This window comes from Buteo buteo, chromosome 11 (genome assembly GCF_964188355.1).
Source record: "Buteo buteo chromosome 11, bButBut1.hap1.1, whole genome shotgun sequence".
Lineage (NCBI taxonomy): Eukaryota > Metazoa > Chordata > Aves > Accipitriformes > Accipitridae > Buteo > Buteo buteo.
Window position 1 is genome coordinate 25,316,541 of NC_134181.1, and position 12,965 is coordinate 25,329,505.

The 12,965-nt window shown below is 67.1% G+C and overlaps 2 protein-coding genes across 3 annotated transcripts; both read left to right on the forward strand.

The window, feature by feature from the left end:
* The first annotated feature begins 555 nt into the window (after positions 1-555).
* On the forward strand, positions 556-7,903 carry TARS2 (threonyl-tRNA synthetase 2, mitochondrial). Of its 2 annotated transcripts, XM_075040829.1 has the most exons (18): positions 556-632; positions 811-1,019; positions 1,440-1,563; positions 1,677-1,798; positions 1,877-1,994; positions 2,257-2,321; positions 2,416-2,494; positions 2,579-2,725; positions 2,834-2,932; positions 3,649-3,815; positions 3,889-4,051; positions 4,123-4,260; positions 4,958-5,035; positions 5,140-5,240; positions 5,421-5,522; positions 5,953-6,025; positions 6,207-6,321; positions 6,986-7,903. In XM_075040829.1, the coding sequence occupies exons 1-18, from the start codon at positions 573-575 to the stop codon at positions 7,132-7,134; spliced, it is 2,109 nt and encodes a 702-aa protein (XP_074896930.1). In that variant the 5' UTR covers positions 556-572; the 3' UTR covers positions 7,135-7,903. The 2 variants fall into 2 exon arrangements, with proteins under 2 accessions (XP_074896930.1, XP_074896931.1); XM_075040830.1 differs by lacking the exon at positions 5,421-5,522.
* Positions 7,904-7,966: 63 nt separating this feature from the next.
* Positions 7,967-11,455, forward strand: ECM1 (extracellular matrix protein 1). Its single transcript, XM_075040831.1, has 7 exons — positions 7,967-8,214; positions 8,968-9,045; positions 9,509-9,807; positions 9,884-10,234; positions 10,579-10,799; positions 11,063-11,150; positions 11,237-11,455. The coding sequence occupies exons 1-7, from the start codon at positions 8,178-8,180 to the stop codon at positions 11,408-11,410; spliced, it is 1,248 nt and encodes a 415-aa protein (XP_074896932.1). The 5' UTR covers positions 7,967-8,177; the 3' UTR covers positions 11,411-11,455.
* The last annotated feature ends 1,510 nt before the right edge of the window (positions 11,456-12,965 follow it).

Sequence of the window (12,965 nt, forward strand, 5' to 3'; positions counted from 1 at the left end):
TCCCACCCCCACCGCCGGCCATGGCCACCGGGGGGGCTTCTTCCCTCTCCCGGCCCCGTGGAGCCGGCCTGGCCCCGCACCGAGCCGGGGGGGGGGGCGGGCTGGGGTCGTGGCTGACTGAACCCCCGGTCCCCTCTGGATACCCGGGGCTGTGGGAGAGCCGGGGGCCCTGAGGCGCAAGGACCGCCTTGAGGGGGTCCCGTTACCTCCCCCCCGCGTTGTCAGTGGTTCAGTCCTGCCCGCGCCGGCAGCGCGGGGCTTCCCCTTGGGTGGGCGAGTCCAACGCCGGCTCCAAGTTGGGGGGGGGGGGGGGGGGGCCGGGCGAGGACCAGCCCGAGGCCGCACGCGCCGCTCCCGCCACACGGGGAGTGCGTGGGACCCAGGCGTTCGGCTCCACCCCTGGGAGGGGTCACCCGTCCCTGGCTCCGCCTCTGGGCGGGGATTCCACCCCTGCTCTGGGAGAGGACCTCCGTAACTAGCCCCGCCTCTGGGCGGAGCCTTCGGCCTCGGCCCCGCCCCCGCAGCGGACCCCCCGCGTCCGGCCGGCGGCGGAAGGGGCGGAGCCTCCCGCCATGCCGTCCGCCCGCGCCGGGGGGCGGCTGCTCTTCGCGGGAGCCCCGCGCCGACACCGGGTGCGCTCGGGCCCGCCCCATCCCCCCCCCTTCCGAGACCCCGGCGTCCTGCCCTCCCCCCACCCCCACGCCCCATTCCCCTCCCTCCCCCCTGCCCGCCTCTACCCACCGGCACCCTCGCGCTCCGAAGGGGTCCTGGCCCACGTTGACCCCACGTTGACCCCTGACCCCTCCCCAGGTTTCCGGGCCGGACCCCCACCTCTCTGAGCGCCTCCGGCTCTTCCAGCAGCTGCGGACGGCGCAGGAGCAACGGGATGAGGCCGGGACCGGGACCGGGACCGGCCGCCCCCCCCCGGGGACCCCCATCCGCATCGTCCTGTCTGGGGGGGGCTGCCTGCCCGGCCGGGCCCTGCAGACCACCCCCTTCCAGGTGGCCACGCAGCTGGGGTACGCACAGGCCCCGGACCTCCCCTCCCCAGGTGGGGACAGCCAAGGTCCCCATAGTGTCCCCGCGGTCCCCAACATCCCCACAGTGTTCCCAAGGTCCCCTACAGGGTCCCCACAAGGTCTCCAGGGTGTCCACGGTGTCTCCACAGGGTCCCCACAGGGCCTCTGTGGTATCCCCAGTGTTCCCACGGGGTCCCCACAGCATCCCCAGGTTCCCCACGGGGTCCCCACAAGGTTCACGAGGGTCCCCACGGGGTGTCTATGGTGTCTCCAGGGTTCCTACAGTGTCTCTGTAGCACCCCTATGGTCTCCACAGGGTCCCCACAGTGTCCCCACAAGGTCCACAGGTTTTCCACAGGGTCCCTATGGTCCCCATGGCGTCCCCATGGGGTCCTCAGGGTCCCCCCGGTGTCCCCACAGGGGTGGTCTGGCGGAGGCGGCACTGGTGGCCCGGGTGAACGGGACCCTCCAGGACCTCGACCGGCCCCTGGAGAGCGACGCTGACCTGGAGCTTCTCGACTTCTCGACGCCGGAGGGACGGGCGGTGAGTCCCACAGGACACGGGGGCTGGACCCACACCCCACTCCCCTCACAGCGTGTCCCCCATGTCCCCCCCTCTGTGTGTGTCATCCTCACCCCCCCACACACCCCCCCTAGGCTTTCTGGCAGTCCAGCGCCTGCGTCCTGGGGGCGGTGGTGGAGCAGTTTTACGGGGCCACACTGTGCAGTGCCCAGGCCACTGAGGATGGCTTCTTCTGCGACGTCCACATGGGAGAGAGGTAAGGAGATGGCGGGGGGGGACAGGACACAGGTCCCCTGTGGGGCAAGGTGTCCCCAGCCTGTCCCCACGCCTGCAGGACGGTGCAGCGCAGTGAGCTGCCGGCACTGGAGGATGCTTGTGACACTTTCGCCCGCACTGGGCACCGCTTCGAGCGCCTTGAGGCCACCCGCCAGCAGCTGGCCAAGCTCTTCAAGGTGAGACCCCAGGCATGTCCACTCCCCGGCATGTCCCCTCCCCAGCATGTCACCTCCCTGTGCTGGTATGGGGTAAGGAAGCTCAGCTTGGGGACATCGGGACCCTCCTGGTTGGGGTTATGGACGGGGTGATGCTAACGGGGACCGGTGTCACCTGTGCCACTCTCGCCCGCCTCGGTCCTCCCCTCACCCCCAGCATGGTTTCACACCCCCCCTCGGTGTCACCCATGCCACTGTCACCCACCTCAGTGTCCCCTCCCAGCACAACAGCTTCCAGCTGCAGCAGATCGAGGAGGAGGTGACGTCTCCTACTGCCACCGTCTATAGGTGAGCACGGGGGGCTCTGGGGTGGGGAGAGGGGGGTGCATCTGAGCAGAGACGGGGCTGTGGTGTCCCCACATACGTCCGTCCATCCCTGCAGGTGCGGCCCCCTGCTCCAGCTCTGCCGCGGCCCCCTCCTCCGGCACACGGGGCTGATCGTAGCCCTCCGCATCCTGACCGTAGGTTTAGATGTGGGGCAGAGAAGGGGGGGACACCTAAGTATCCAGACTCCACTGATTTCCTCCCCACCCCACCCCCGGCAGAGCTCGGCAGCGTTTTGGCGAGGGGCCGGGAGCCGCCAGTCGCTGCAGCGCATCGCCGCCGTTGCCTTCCCCAGCGCCCAGGATTTGGCTGCTTGGCAGCAGGCACAGGATGAGGCCGCCCTGAGGGATCACCGCCGCATCGGTCGGGTAAGTCTCACGTGGCGGTAGGGGGTGGTGGTGGTGGGGGGTGGGTATTACTGGGGGGTTGCTGGTGGCTGCTGGCAACCCCCCAGTAATGCCCACCCCTCAATGCAGGAGCAGGAGCTTTTCTTCTTCCACAAGCTCAGCCCCGGCAGCTGCTTCTTCCTGCCCCGTGGTGCCCACATCTACAACACCCTTGTTGACTTTATCAGGGTACGGCCCCCACAGCCCCCCCTCTGTCCCCCTGGGGGTGTCACCATCACCTCCGCCGGGGGTAAGGGGAGAAATTGGGGTCTGCCCTGCACTGTGGCCCCACATACATGCACGCTGCTGCACCCCAGCCCCATTGCAGCCTGTATACCTCACTGCACCCCCATCCTGTTGCACCCTGGACCCTTTGCACCCACACTCTGTCCCCACTGCGCACCCCGCTGCACCCAGACCCTCTTGTACCTGCACCCCAGCCCCGCTGCAGCTGCACCCCATTCCCAGCTGCACCCAGACCCTGCCTGTGCACCCCACTGCACCCCAGACCCTCTTGCACCTGCTGTGCACCCACTTTTGCTGTGCACCCCACTGCACCCAAACCCTCTTGTGCTGTGACGCCACGTGTGCACCCTGTTGCACCCCAGCCCTGCTGTGCCTGCACCCTGACCCTGCTGTGCACCCCACTGCACCCAGACCCTGTTGCACCGTGACCCTGTATGTGTACTCCATCCTCTCTTGCACCCCAGGCCTGTTGTGCCCCCCACTGCCCCTCATCCCCACCGCACCCAGACCCTGTTACACCCCAAGTCCCTGCTGTGCCCCATCCCTGCAGCACCCGTGGCTGCAGCTCCCCGTCCCTCCCGCGCCCTGCAGCACCCGCAGCCCTCCCCTGGGACAGGCGCCGTGGGGCTGGGCTGACATCCCTGTCCCCGTCCCTGCAGAGCGAGTACCGGGCGAGGGGCTTCTGTGAGGTGGTGACCCCCAACGTGTTTAGCCCACAGCTCTGGGAGCTCTCGGGGCACTGGCAGCACTACAGCACCCACATGTTCTCTTTCACCGCTGGCACTGAGACCCTCTCTCTCAAACCCATGAACTGCCCGGCTCACTGGTGAGTGGGGGAGACGCTGGGGGGGGTTGGGTGGGCTGATGATGCATCTGACTGACTGTCTGTCCATCCACAGCCTGATGTTTGCCCACCGGCCACGGTCGTGGCGGGAGCTGCCGCTCCGCCTGGCCGATTTTGGGGTGCTGCATCGCAACGAGCCCCCCGGCACCTTAACAGGGCTGACCCGGGTGCGGCGCTTCCAGCAGGACGATGCTCACATCTTCTGCACCCTGGAGCAGGTGAATGTCCCCACCGGGTCCCCCCCACCGTGTCATACGCCCCCCGGCCACCACTGACACCTTGTCCCCAGCTGGAGGGTGAGATTGATGCCTGCCTGGACTTCGTGCGGACGGTTTACGCCACGCTGGGCTTCTCCTTCCGTCTGGCCCTGGCCACCCGCCCCCCTGGATTCCTGGGGGACCCCGAGACCTGGGACCGCGCCGAACAGGTGGGACGGGGATGGGGACGCGGACGGACCGTGGCCCCGCTGCAGGCACCGTCCCTGGCATCGCATCCCAGCTTTGCCACCGTATCCTCTGCAGCGTGCCCCATGCATCACCGCCTGCCTTGCCGCCGTGTCCCCTGCGTTGTCCCCCTCGTCGTGCCTTGTGCACCATGTCCCAGCTTTGTCCCCGTGTCCCACGCGCCGTGTCCCAGCCAGGCCATAATGTCCCCTGCACTGTGACCTGTCCATCATGTCCGAGCTTTGCCCCCATGTTCTGCGCATCACCTCCCAGCTCTGCTGTGGTGTCCCCCACCTTATCCCCTGTCGTGTTCCCTGCGGTGCCCTGTGTGTCACCTCCCAGGTGTGTCATTGCTTGCCATGTGGCATGTCCCATCTGTCACCTCCTGGCTTTGCCGTCATGTCCGCGTGCTGTATCCGTCCAGCGTGGCCTCTGCATTGTGTCCCTGTGTTGCACGCATGCACTGCATGCCCTGCACCACACCTCTGTCGTGCCCGCATCGTGTTCCTTGCGTCATGTCCCCCACGTCGCCGTGCCTGTTCATCGTACCTGTCATGCCCTCTGGTTGGTCCCCTCTGTCGTGCCTGTATGTCATGCCCCTGCATCACATCCCCTGCATCGTGTCCCCTGCATCGTGTCCCCTACATCGTCCATCGCTGACCCCCCCATCTGTCCCTGCAGCAGCTGGAGCGGAGTCTCCGTGCCTTTGGGCAGCCCTGGGAGCTGAGTCTGGGTGACGGCGCCTTTTATGGCCCCAAGGTGACAGATTTTGGGGTGGGGGGTCCCCAAAGGGTCCCAGTTTGCCCCCTCTGGGGACAAACTGGCACCCTTCAGGAACACCCCCCTGCCATTAATCCTGATAGATCGATATCCGGATCCGGGATGCGCTGGGGCGGCAGCATCAATGCGGCACCATCCAGCTGGATTTCCAGATGCCAGAGAGATTTGAGCTGGAGTATGCCAGGTATTGGAGTATGCTAGGTATTGGAGTATGCCAGGTATTGGTGGGGGTGGGGGGAGCAGACAACACAATTGGAGCTTGGGAGGATCAGAGTTGGGCTAGGGTTGGCAGAATTGGGGGGTCAGGATGGGGCTGGGTCCCCCTGCACCCCCCTGACCCCTGGTGTATATGTGTCCCCCTCAGTGCGACAGGGGGGGTGGTGCGGCCAGTGCTGATCCACCGGGCAGTGCTGGGTTCCGTTGAGCGCATGGTGGCTGTGCTGGCTGAGAGCTGCGGTGGCCGATGGTGAGGGGGGGGGTTGACCCCGAAGGGTCCCAGTTGCCCTTGGGGGCAAACCGGGACCCTCTGGGGATAAGCCCCCCCTGCAAAAAATCTCTCACCTTGGGGCTACAAAAGGGGCACCCCCCAATCCCAAACCCTCATCCTGGGAACACCCACCCCAATTCCCCAGGGTCCCTTCATCCCCAGTGTCACCCCCATCCTGGGGTACCCTCCCAGTCTTGGGGCACTCCTGTCCTGGGGCACCCCCCCCAATCCCCAGGACACCCCCCCCAATCCCTGGGACACTCCCATTCTTGGAGCACCCCCATCTTGGGGACACTCCCCCCAATCCCCGGGTCACCCCATCCCTGGTTCACCCCCGCCTTGACACCCCCCGATGTCATCCCCCTCCCTGTGATGCCCCGCAATGTCACACACCCCCCCCCCCCGCCAGGCCACTCTGGCTGTCCCCACTGCAGGTGATGGTCATCCCGCAGGCGCCCGAAGTCGAGGACTATGCCCGGGAGGTGAGTGTGCCCCCCACCATGTCCTTTCTCACATTCCCCCCGAGTCCCCCTGCATCTTCCCATGTCCCCATGTCCCCCCCATCCCTCTGTGCCCCCCATCCCTCCTTGTCCCTCTGTGTACCCCCCATCCCCCCCCATCCCTCTGTGCCCCCCCCTCCCCCCCACTGATGCTGTGGAGCAGGTGCAGGCAGTTCTGCGAGGGGGTGGCATGATGGCCGACCTGGACGGGGACGCAGGGGCCACCCTGGCCAGGAAGATCCGCCGGGCCCAGCTCGCCCACTACAACTTCCAGCTGGGTAAGGGGCGGGGGAATGGACACCCCAGACCCCCAGGATTGTGCGCGCACACACACCCCCCACACCCCCCAGGACCAGCTGCGCTGAGTCAGCAGCACCCAACCACCCCCCACTGGAACCCAGGAGCTGCTGGGGGGGAAGCACTGGGACCCTTCTGGGCTCCTTCTGGGACCCCGCCTTGGGAATCCCCTGGGACTCCCCCAACAACCCCTGGGACCCTCTTGGGACCCCTCCTGAGACCCCCCCCGGGATCCCATGAGACCCCCCCCCATTGGCAATTCCCTGGGACCCTCCCGGACCCCCCTGGAACTCCCCTTGAAGACCCTCTGAGACCCTCTTGGGACCCCCCCCAGGCATCTCCTGGGACCCCCCAGGACCCCCTGTGACTCCCCCTGTAGAGCCCCCTGAGAGCCCCCACCCCGGGGACCTGCTGGCCCCCCTGTCCCTGGGCGGTGTGTGCTGGTCACGGGCTGGGGAAGGCTGTGGCTGCCCACGCGGGAGCATGTGGGGGCACGTGTGGGTGCACCCGTGGGTAAGTGTGCCCAAAATGGGGGGGTGCCTGGGGGTTTGCATGTGCAAGGTAGGGGGTATACAGGGTGGGGGGCTGTGTGGGACGTGGAGGGGGGGACATGGGGCCCCACCACCCACCCGGTCCCCCCCGCAGTGGTGGGCCGGCGGGAGTGGGCACATGGCACCGTCAGCGTCCGTACGCGGGACAACCGGCAGCTGGGGGAGCGCGACCTGCACTGGGTGCTGCAGCGGCTGCGGGAGCTGCGGGACACCCGCGTCCCTGACGCTGAGGAGCGATTCTGACATTCCCCCACCGTGTGTCCCCCCCTCTGTCCCCGCGTGTGTGTCCCGACACCCCCGATACCCATTAAAGTGCTGGGAAACAGTGCCGGGCTGTGTCAGGAGCTGAGACCTGGGCAGCTCAGTCCATCTCCCAGACCCCTTGTTGCTGGCATCCTCGGCGAGGGGGGGGCCAGGACGCAGGGGTCTGTCCCCCCACCCCAGATACTTGGGTCCCCCCACCCCAGACGTCTGGGTTCTCATTCCCCCCCCCAGCCCGGATGTCTGGGTCCCCCCCCTGCATGGGCGGGGGGCAGGGTGTTGCACAAACTCAAGTCACGTCCCCGCCGGGTGTTGGGCAATCGGGACGGGGGGGGACGGGGCTGTTTTCCCCCCCGCTCCCCGGCACCTGCCCAAAAGTTTGGGCTCAGCGCCAGGCAGGATGAGGCTGCACTGGGGGGAGGGGGAATGACCCCTTTCCCCTCTGCTGTGTGCTAGGATGAAGAGAGGTGACCAAGGCCATGACACCCTCCTGCTACCGCTGCCCCACACGGGGGGATTCCCCTAGTGTGGGGTGGGGGACACGAGCTGAGGACCCTCCCCCCCTCAGGGGGGATTCTTGCATGGGTGCCCCCCCCCCACCCCAATCCCTGCCAGCATGAGGGGTGACTCACCGGGTGGGGCAGTCCCCAAAACAGGGCAAAAACCACAAAAATCTGGCTGCTTCCCCCTACTGTGACGCAGGGGTCCCTGAGGCCGTGGGGGGGGGTGTGCAGGGCCACCCAGGTGGGGACAAGACCACCGTTGTGTCCCCGATCCCCCCCCCCCCCCAATCCTGGCTGGGGCAGTTGGGGTCAGGGTCGTGGCCGTGGCCCTGTTTGGGGGTGCAGAATGCAGCACAGCACCCACAGCCCCCCGGCCACCACCCCACCCCCCGTCAGCCCTCCCCTCTCTGGGCCCTGCCGCAACGTCAGGCTGTGACTCAGCCCCGCAGGATACGGCCCCGTCCCGCCCTGGCCCTTCATAAGGCGGCGGAGCTGGCGGTGGCCCTCACAGCACCCGACGCCATGGCCACCTTTGGCCTCTTCTTCCTCGGCACTGCCGGTGAGTCCCACGGCCCCGACCGACGGCAGGGTTGTCATCGTCCCCCACCACCCCAGCATGGCTGGGGCCCCTCCCTGGACACCCGGGTCCCCTTCCTGACATGGGTCCCCTCCCCAGACACTTGGGTCCCTTCCCTGGATGCCTGGGTCCCCTTCCTGACACTTGGGTCCCTTTCCCAAATGCCTGGGTCCCTTCCCTGACACCTGGGTCCCCTCCCAGACACAGGTCCCCTTCCTGACATGGGTCCCCTCCCTGGAGGCCTGTGTCCCCCCCCAGACACCTGGGTCCCCTCCCTGGACACCTGGGTCCCCTTCCCGACATGGGTCCCCTTCCCCGGACACCTGGGTCCCCTTCCCGACACAGGTCCCCTTCCCGACATGGGTCCCCTTCCCCGGACACCTGGGTCCCCTTCCCGAATGTCTGGGTTGCCGCCCTGACACCCGGCTCCTCTTCCTGAACACCTGGGTCCCTGCCCACACATTCGGGCCACCTCCCCGGACACCTGGGTCCCCACCTGCATGCCTGGGTTCCCCTCCCCGGATGCCTGGGTTCCCCTCCCTACACACCTCAGTCCCCTCCCTGACACTTGGGTCCCCTTCCCAAACGCCTGGGGTCCCTTCCCTGGACGCCTGGGTCCCCTCCTTGTTATGGTGCTCCAAACCCACAGGATGGCGGAGGTCCCCACTTGCCTCACCCCTCTGGGCAGGGGAATAGGTGGGGGTGCCCCCGCTGACCCGCTGTGTCTCCCACCAGTGACAGTGGTGGCCCTGGTGCAACCCCAGCATGTGGTACAGGAGAGCCTGGTCCTGCAGCACCCCCACATCGAGCAGCGTAAGGGCTGGGGGGGGGAACGTGGAGGGGGACACACCCCAGGATGGGGGGACAGGGGAGGGGGGGACTCCCAGGGGTGGGGACATGGATAGGGGGGACACGGGGTGTTGGGGATGGGGCGGGGGCATGGGGACATGGGTGAGGGGACACGGGAGGATACCCAGGGATGGGGACATGGATGGAGGGGACATGGGGATGGGCAAGGATGGGGACAGGGGGACATGGGGACCTGGATGGGGAGACATGGGGGGGATGACACTTTGGGATGGGGACATGGATGGGGGAAACATGGGGACAGCAGGGGTTGGGGACGGGGGGCACTGTGGTGGAGGCGGAGGGGGGCATGGACACAGGGACAGGGAACCACTTGGGATGGGGGGGCACATAGGGACAAGTGTCACCTGGGGCCAGGGCAGTGGGGACACCCCCCCGCCTCCTCCCCACACCCCACACCCCCTTTCAGTGCTGCAGGAGGAACAGGACCCCGTGCTGACCCCCGACATCCTGGCGATGGGCACCACGTCCACCCTGCGCCACCCCCCCGCCTGGCCCAACACCCTGGACGGCTTCCCCCCTGCCTGGCCTGTGGCCGCTGCCATCACCCGTCACTGCAGCCAGCCCCCCCCGCCCGCCCCGACCTTCCAGCTGCCCTCCACCGCCTTCGCCCACCTGCGCCGGCAGGCTGCCGCGCTCGACGCCTTCCGGCCCCGCCTCGACGCCTGCTGCCACCACCGCACCCCGCTGCCCTGCGCCCGCCGCGCCGTGAGTCCCTGGGCTTGGAAGGGGGGGACACCCAGAGCGTGTGCGTGGGGGGGGGTCTGACCCTGCTGTCTCGCAGTGGACGGATGTGCTGGACAGATTCTGCACCGACGAATTTGGGGTGAAAACGCGCCAGTACCATTGCTGCCGGCAGCAAGGCGCGGCACGCCGCCGCTGCTTCGCCCAGGGCTCCGATGCCGTTGCTGCCACCGCTGTTGTCACCGTCTGGGACCCGGTTGTCGAGCCGCCCTTTCCCCCTGGCGAGCCCACCGCTGCCAACATGGGCAACATCTGTGGGTTGCGGGGACTGCGCCCCGGCCCCCCCGGCCCCTCTGGCCCTTCTGGCCCCCGCGTCCACCTGCGCCTGCGCCTGGAGCGCGAGTACGGCCGCTGCTGCCGCAACGGGAGCCTCACCTGCGCCCATGATGCCGTGAGTGCCAGGGCAGGGGCGGACACAGCGGGGCAAGGAGGGACCCAGGGATTTGGGAAGAGGACCCAGGTGTTTGGGAGGCACCCAGGAGTCCAGGGAATCACCCAGGTGTCCAGGGGAGACCCAGGCATCTGGGGAAGGGGACCCAGGTGTCTGGGGGAGGGAACCTAAGCATTTGGGGAGGAAACCCAGGTGTTTGGGAGGGACCCAGGCATGTGGGGTGTCACCCCGGTGTTTGGGGCAGGGTGGGGGGAACCCAGGCGTCCAGGAGGGACCCAGGCATCCAGGGAAGCGACCCAGGTGTCCAGGTGCCCCCACTGATGCCACCCCCCCCGCCCCCACAGTGGCGGAAGGGGCTGGAGCGGTTCTGCCGGGAGGAGGCGGCGGTGAAGACGAGGCAGCACCGCTGCTGCCAGCGTGGGGGGGGCAATGCCCGGGTCCGCTGCTTCGCAGCTGCTGCCCCCCACCCAGCCTACGACCGAGAGCTGCACAACATCAGCCTGGCCCAGCCGGGCCCTGCGCTGCTCCGCTCCCTCTGCGGGCCCACCCGCCTGCTCACCAAGAGGTGGGTGCTACCCCCCCCAACCCAAGGCACCCCAGTGTCCAGGTGCCCCCCCTGGAAGGGATTTACGGGGGTGCGGCTGTGGGTAGAATGGCGAGGGGCAGACTGGGCTGGACCCAGGAGTCATGTCTGCCCCCCACTCCCCCATCTCAGAGGGGACCCAGGTGTCCAGGAACCCCCAAATCAGGGAGGGGACCCAGGCATATGGGCCCCCACCCTGAGCTCCCCCCAACCCAGGAGATGACCCCTGTGTCCATGTCCTGCAGGCGACCGGTGCCGGAGCTGCTGCGGGCCGTGACGTCCAGGTGCTGCCTGCTTCCCCCCGAGGAGCAAAGCGCCTGCGCTGACGAGCAGGTAAGTGGGGGGGGGGGGGAGGGGTCCGGGGGCTCTGGGTGACCCCCACAGCCACCCTGACACCCCCCCCCCGCATGTGTCCACAGCTGTCCCAGGGCATCACCACCCTCTGTGCCACCCCACGGGACACTTGGCGTGACCCCCAGGGCTGCTGCTTACAGGGGCACCCCGAGCAGCGCCACTGCTTCAACACCAAGTACCTCGCCCGGGTGACCCTGGGGGCTGCCGTGGCCCCCCCACCCCTCGGCCACGATGAGTGACGCCCTCCCCGGGGCGAGGGGGGGGCAATAAAGGTGCTGTAGTGTCCCTGCCGAGTGCCTCAGTGTCCCCATTGGGGGAGGGGGGGCGGGCGGGTCTCCTGAGCCTCTGCATCCCCATTGTGTGCAAGGTCCCCCCGTGCCTCAGTTTCCTCACAAGGCCCCATTCCACCCCACCACCAACACCACCAGGCCCTGGGGTGTGTCAGGGTGTGGGGCCGGGTGTTGGGGTGTTTGTGGTGTTGGGGTGTGGGCCCAGGTGTGACACTGTGTGTTTGTGTATCGGGGTGCAGCCTGGTCACCACAGGGACCCTGGTGTCTGGGGCAGCCCCCCCAGCACTGACCCACACACCCCTTAACTGTAGGGCCAAGAAGGGGACCCAGGTGTCCGGGGACAGGGGCAATGTGTCCCCCATATTGCCATGATCCCAGGGTGTCCCCATGGCCCCCGAGATCGCAAGTGGGGAAACTGAGATGCAGGGGGGGCTAGGCAGGGGGCATCCTGGTCTTATGGCTGCACCCCTCTTTTGGCACCCCCTGGTTTTACCCCCCCTATTTTTGCAGCCTTCCCTCTTCTTGCCCCTCCTTTTGCATGCCTATTATCACCCCCCTTTTGCACCCCCCGTTTTGTACCACCACCCCCATTTTGCACTCTTTCTGCCCCTCTCCTCCCTTGAGCCCCCCTATGGGCACCAGCTGGATGCAGGGTCACCCCATTTCCCCCCACCCTCGTGCCTCAGTTTCCCCTCCAGCAGCTCAGGCTCCCTGAGGGATCCTGGGGAGGGGGCATTGGGGTGTTGGGGGTCCCTGGAGGGTGTTGGGGTCCCTGGGGGAGCCCAGCTGTCCATCCCTTTTCAGAGTTGGTGTCTGTCCTTCCCTAGAGCCACCCACCCCCAGACACTCTGTCCAGCCAGCCAGCCAACCGTCTGTCCGTGACATCACAGGATGGTTTGGGTTGGAGGGGACCTTTAAAGGTCACCTAGTCTGACACACACACACCCCCACACACACACACCCCCCCCTGAGCAGGGACATCTCCCACTCGATCCCATCCAACCAGACCTCGAATGTCTCCAGCGAAGGGGCATTGACCACCTCTCTGGGCACCCCATGCTGGTGCCTCACCACCCTTGCCATAAAAAATTTCTTCCTTATATCCAATTTAAACCTACCCTCTTCCAGTTTAAGACCGCTGCCCCTTGTCCTGTCACTACAGGCCCTTGCAAAAAGTCTCTCCATCTTTCTTATAAGCCCCTTTCTATATTGAAAGGCCACAGTGAGGTCTCCCCGGTGCCTTCTCTTCTCCCAACTTTCTCAGCCTCTCTACATAGCAGAGGTGTTCCAGCCCTTGCATCATTTTTGTGTCCTCCCTCCGGACCCACTCCAACAGCTCCGTGTCTTTCCTGCGCTGAGGACCCCCAAGCTGGGCGCAGAGCTCCAGGGGGGGTCTCACCAGAGCGGAGCAGAATCCCCTCCCTCGAGCTGCTGCTGGTGATACAGCCCAGGAGACAGTTGGCTTGCTGGGCTGCCAGCGCACATTGCCTGCTCAGGTCCCATT

Bases quoted from the DNA above. Each gene is read 5' to 3' on its own strand.
- TARS2 (XM_075040829.1), top strand. From the start codon at position 573: ATGCCGTCCGCCCGCGCCGGGGGGCGGCTGCTCTTCGCGGGAGCCCCG. The intron at 2,933-3,648 runs GTACGGCCCCCA...CCGTCCCTGCAG, and splicing joins CCCTTGTTGACTTTATCAGG to AGCGAGTACCGGGCGAGGGG. The intron at 5,241-5,420 runs GTATTGGAGTAT...TGTCCCCCTCAG, and splicing joins TTTGAGCTGGAGTATGCCAG to TGCGACAGGGGGGGTGGTGC.
- ECM1 (XM_075040831.1), top strand. From the start codon at position 8,178: ATGGCCACCTTTGGCCTCTTCTTCCTCGGCACTGCCG. The intron at 9,808-9,883 runs GTGAGTCCCTGG...GCTGTCTCGCAG, and splicing joins TGCCCTGCGCCCGCCGCGCC to TGGACGGATGTGCTGGACAG. The intron at 10,235-10,578 runs GTGAGTGCCAGG...CCGCCCCCACAG, and splicing joins TCACCTGCGCCCATGATGCC to TGGCGGAAGGGGCTGGAGCG.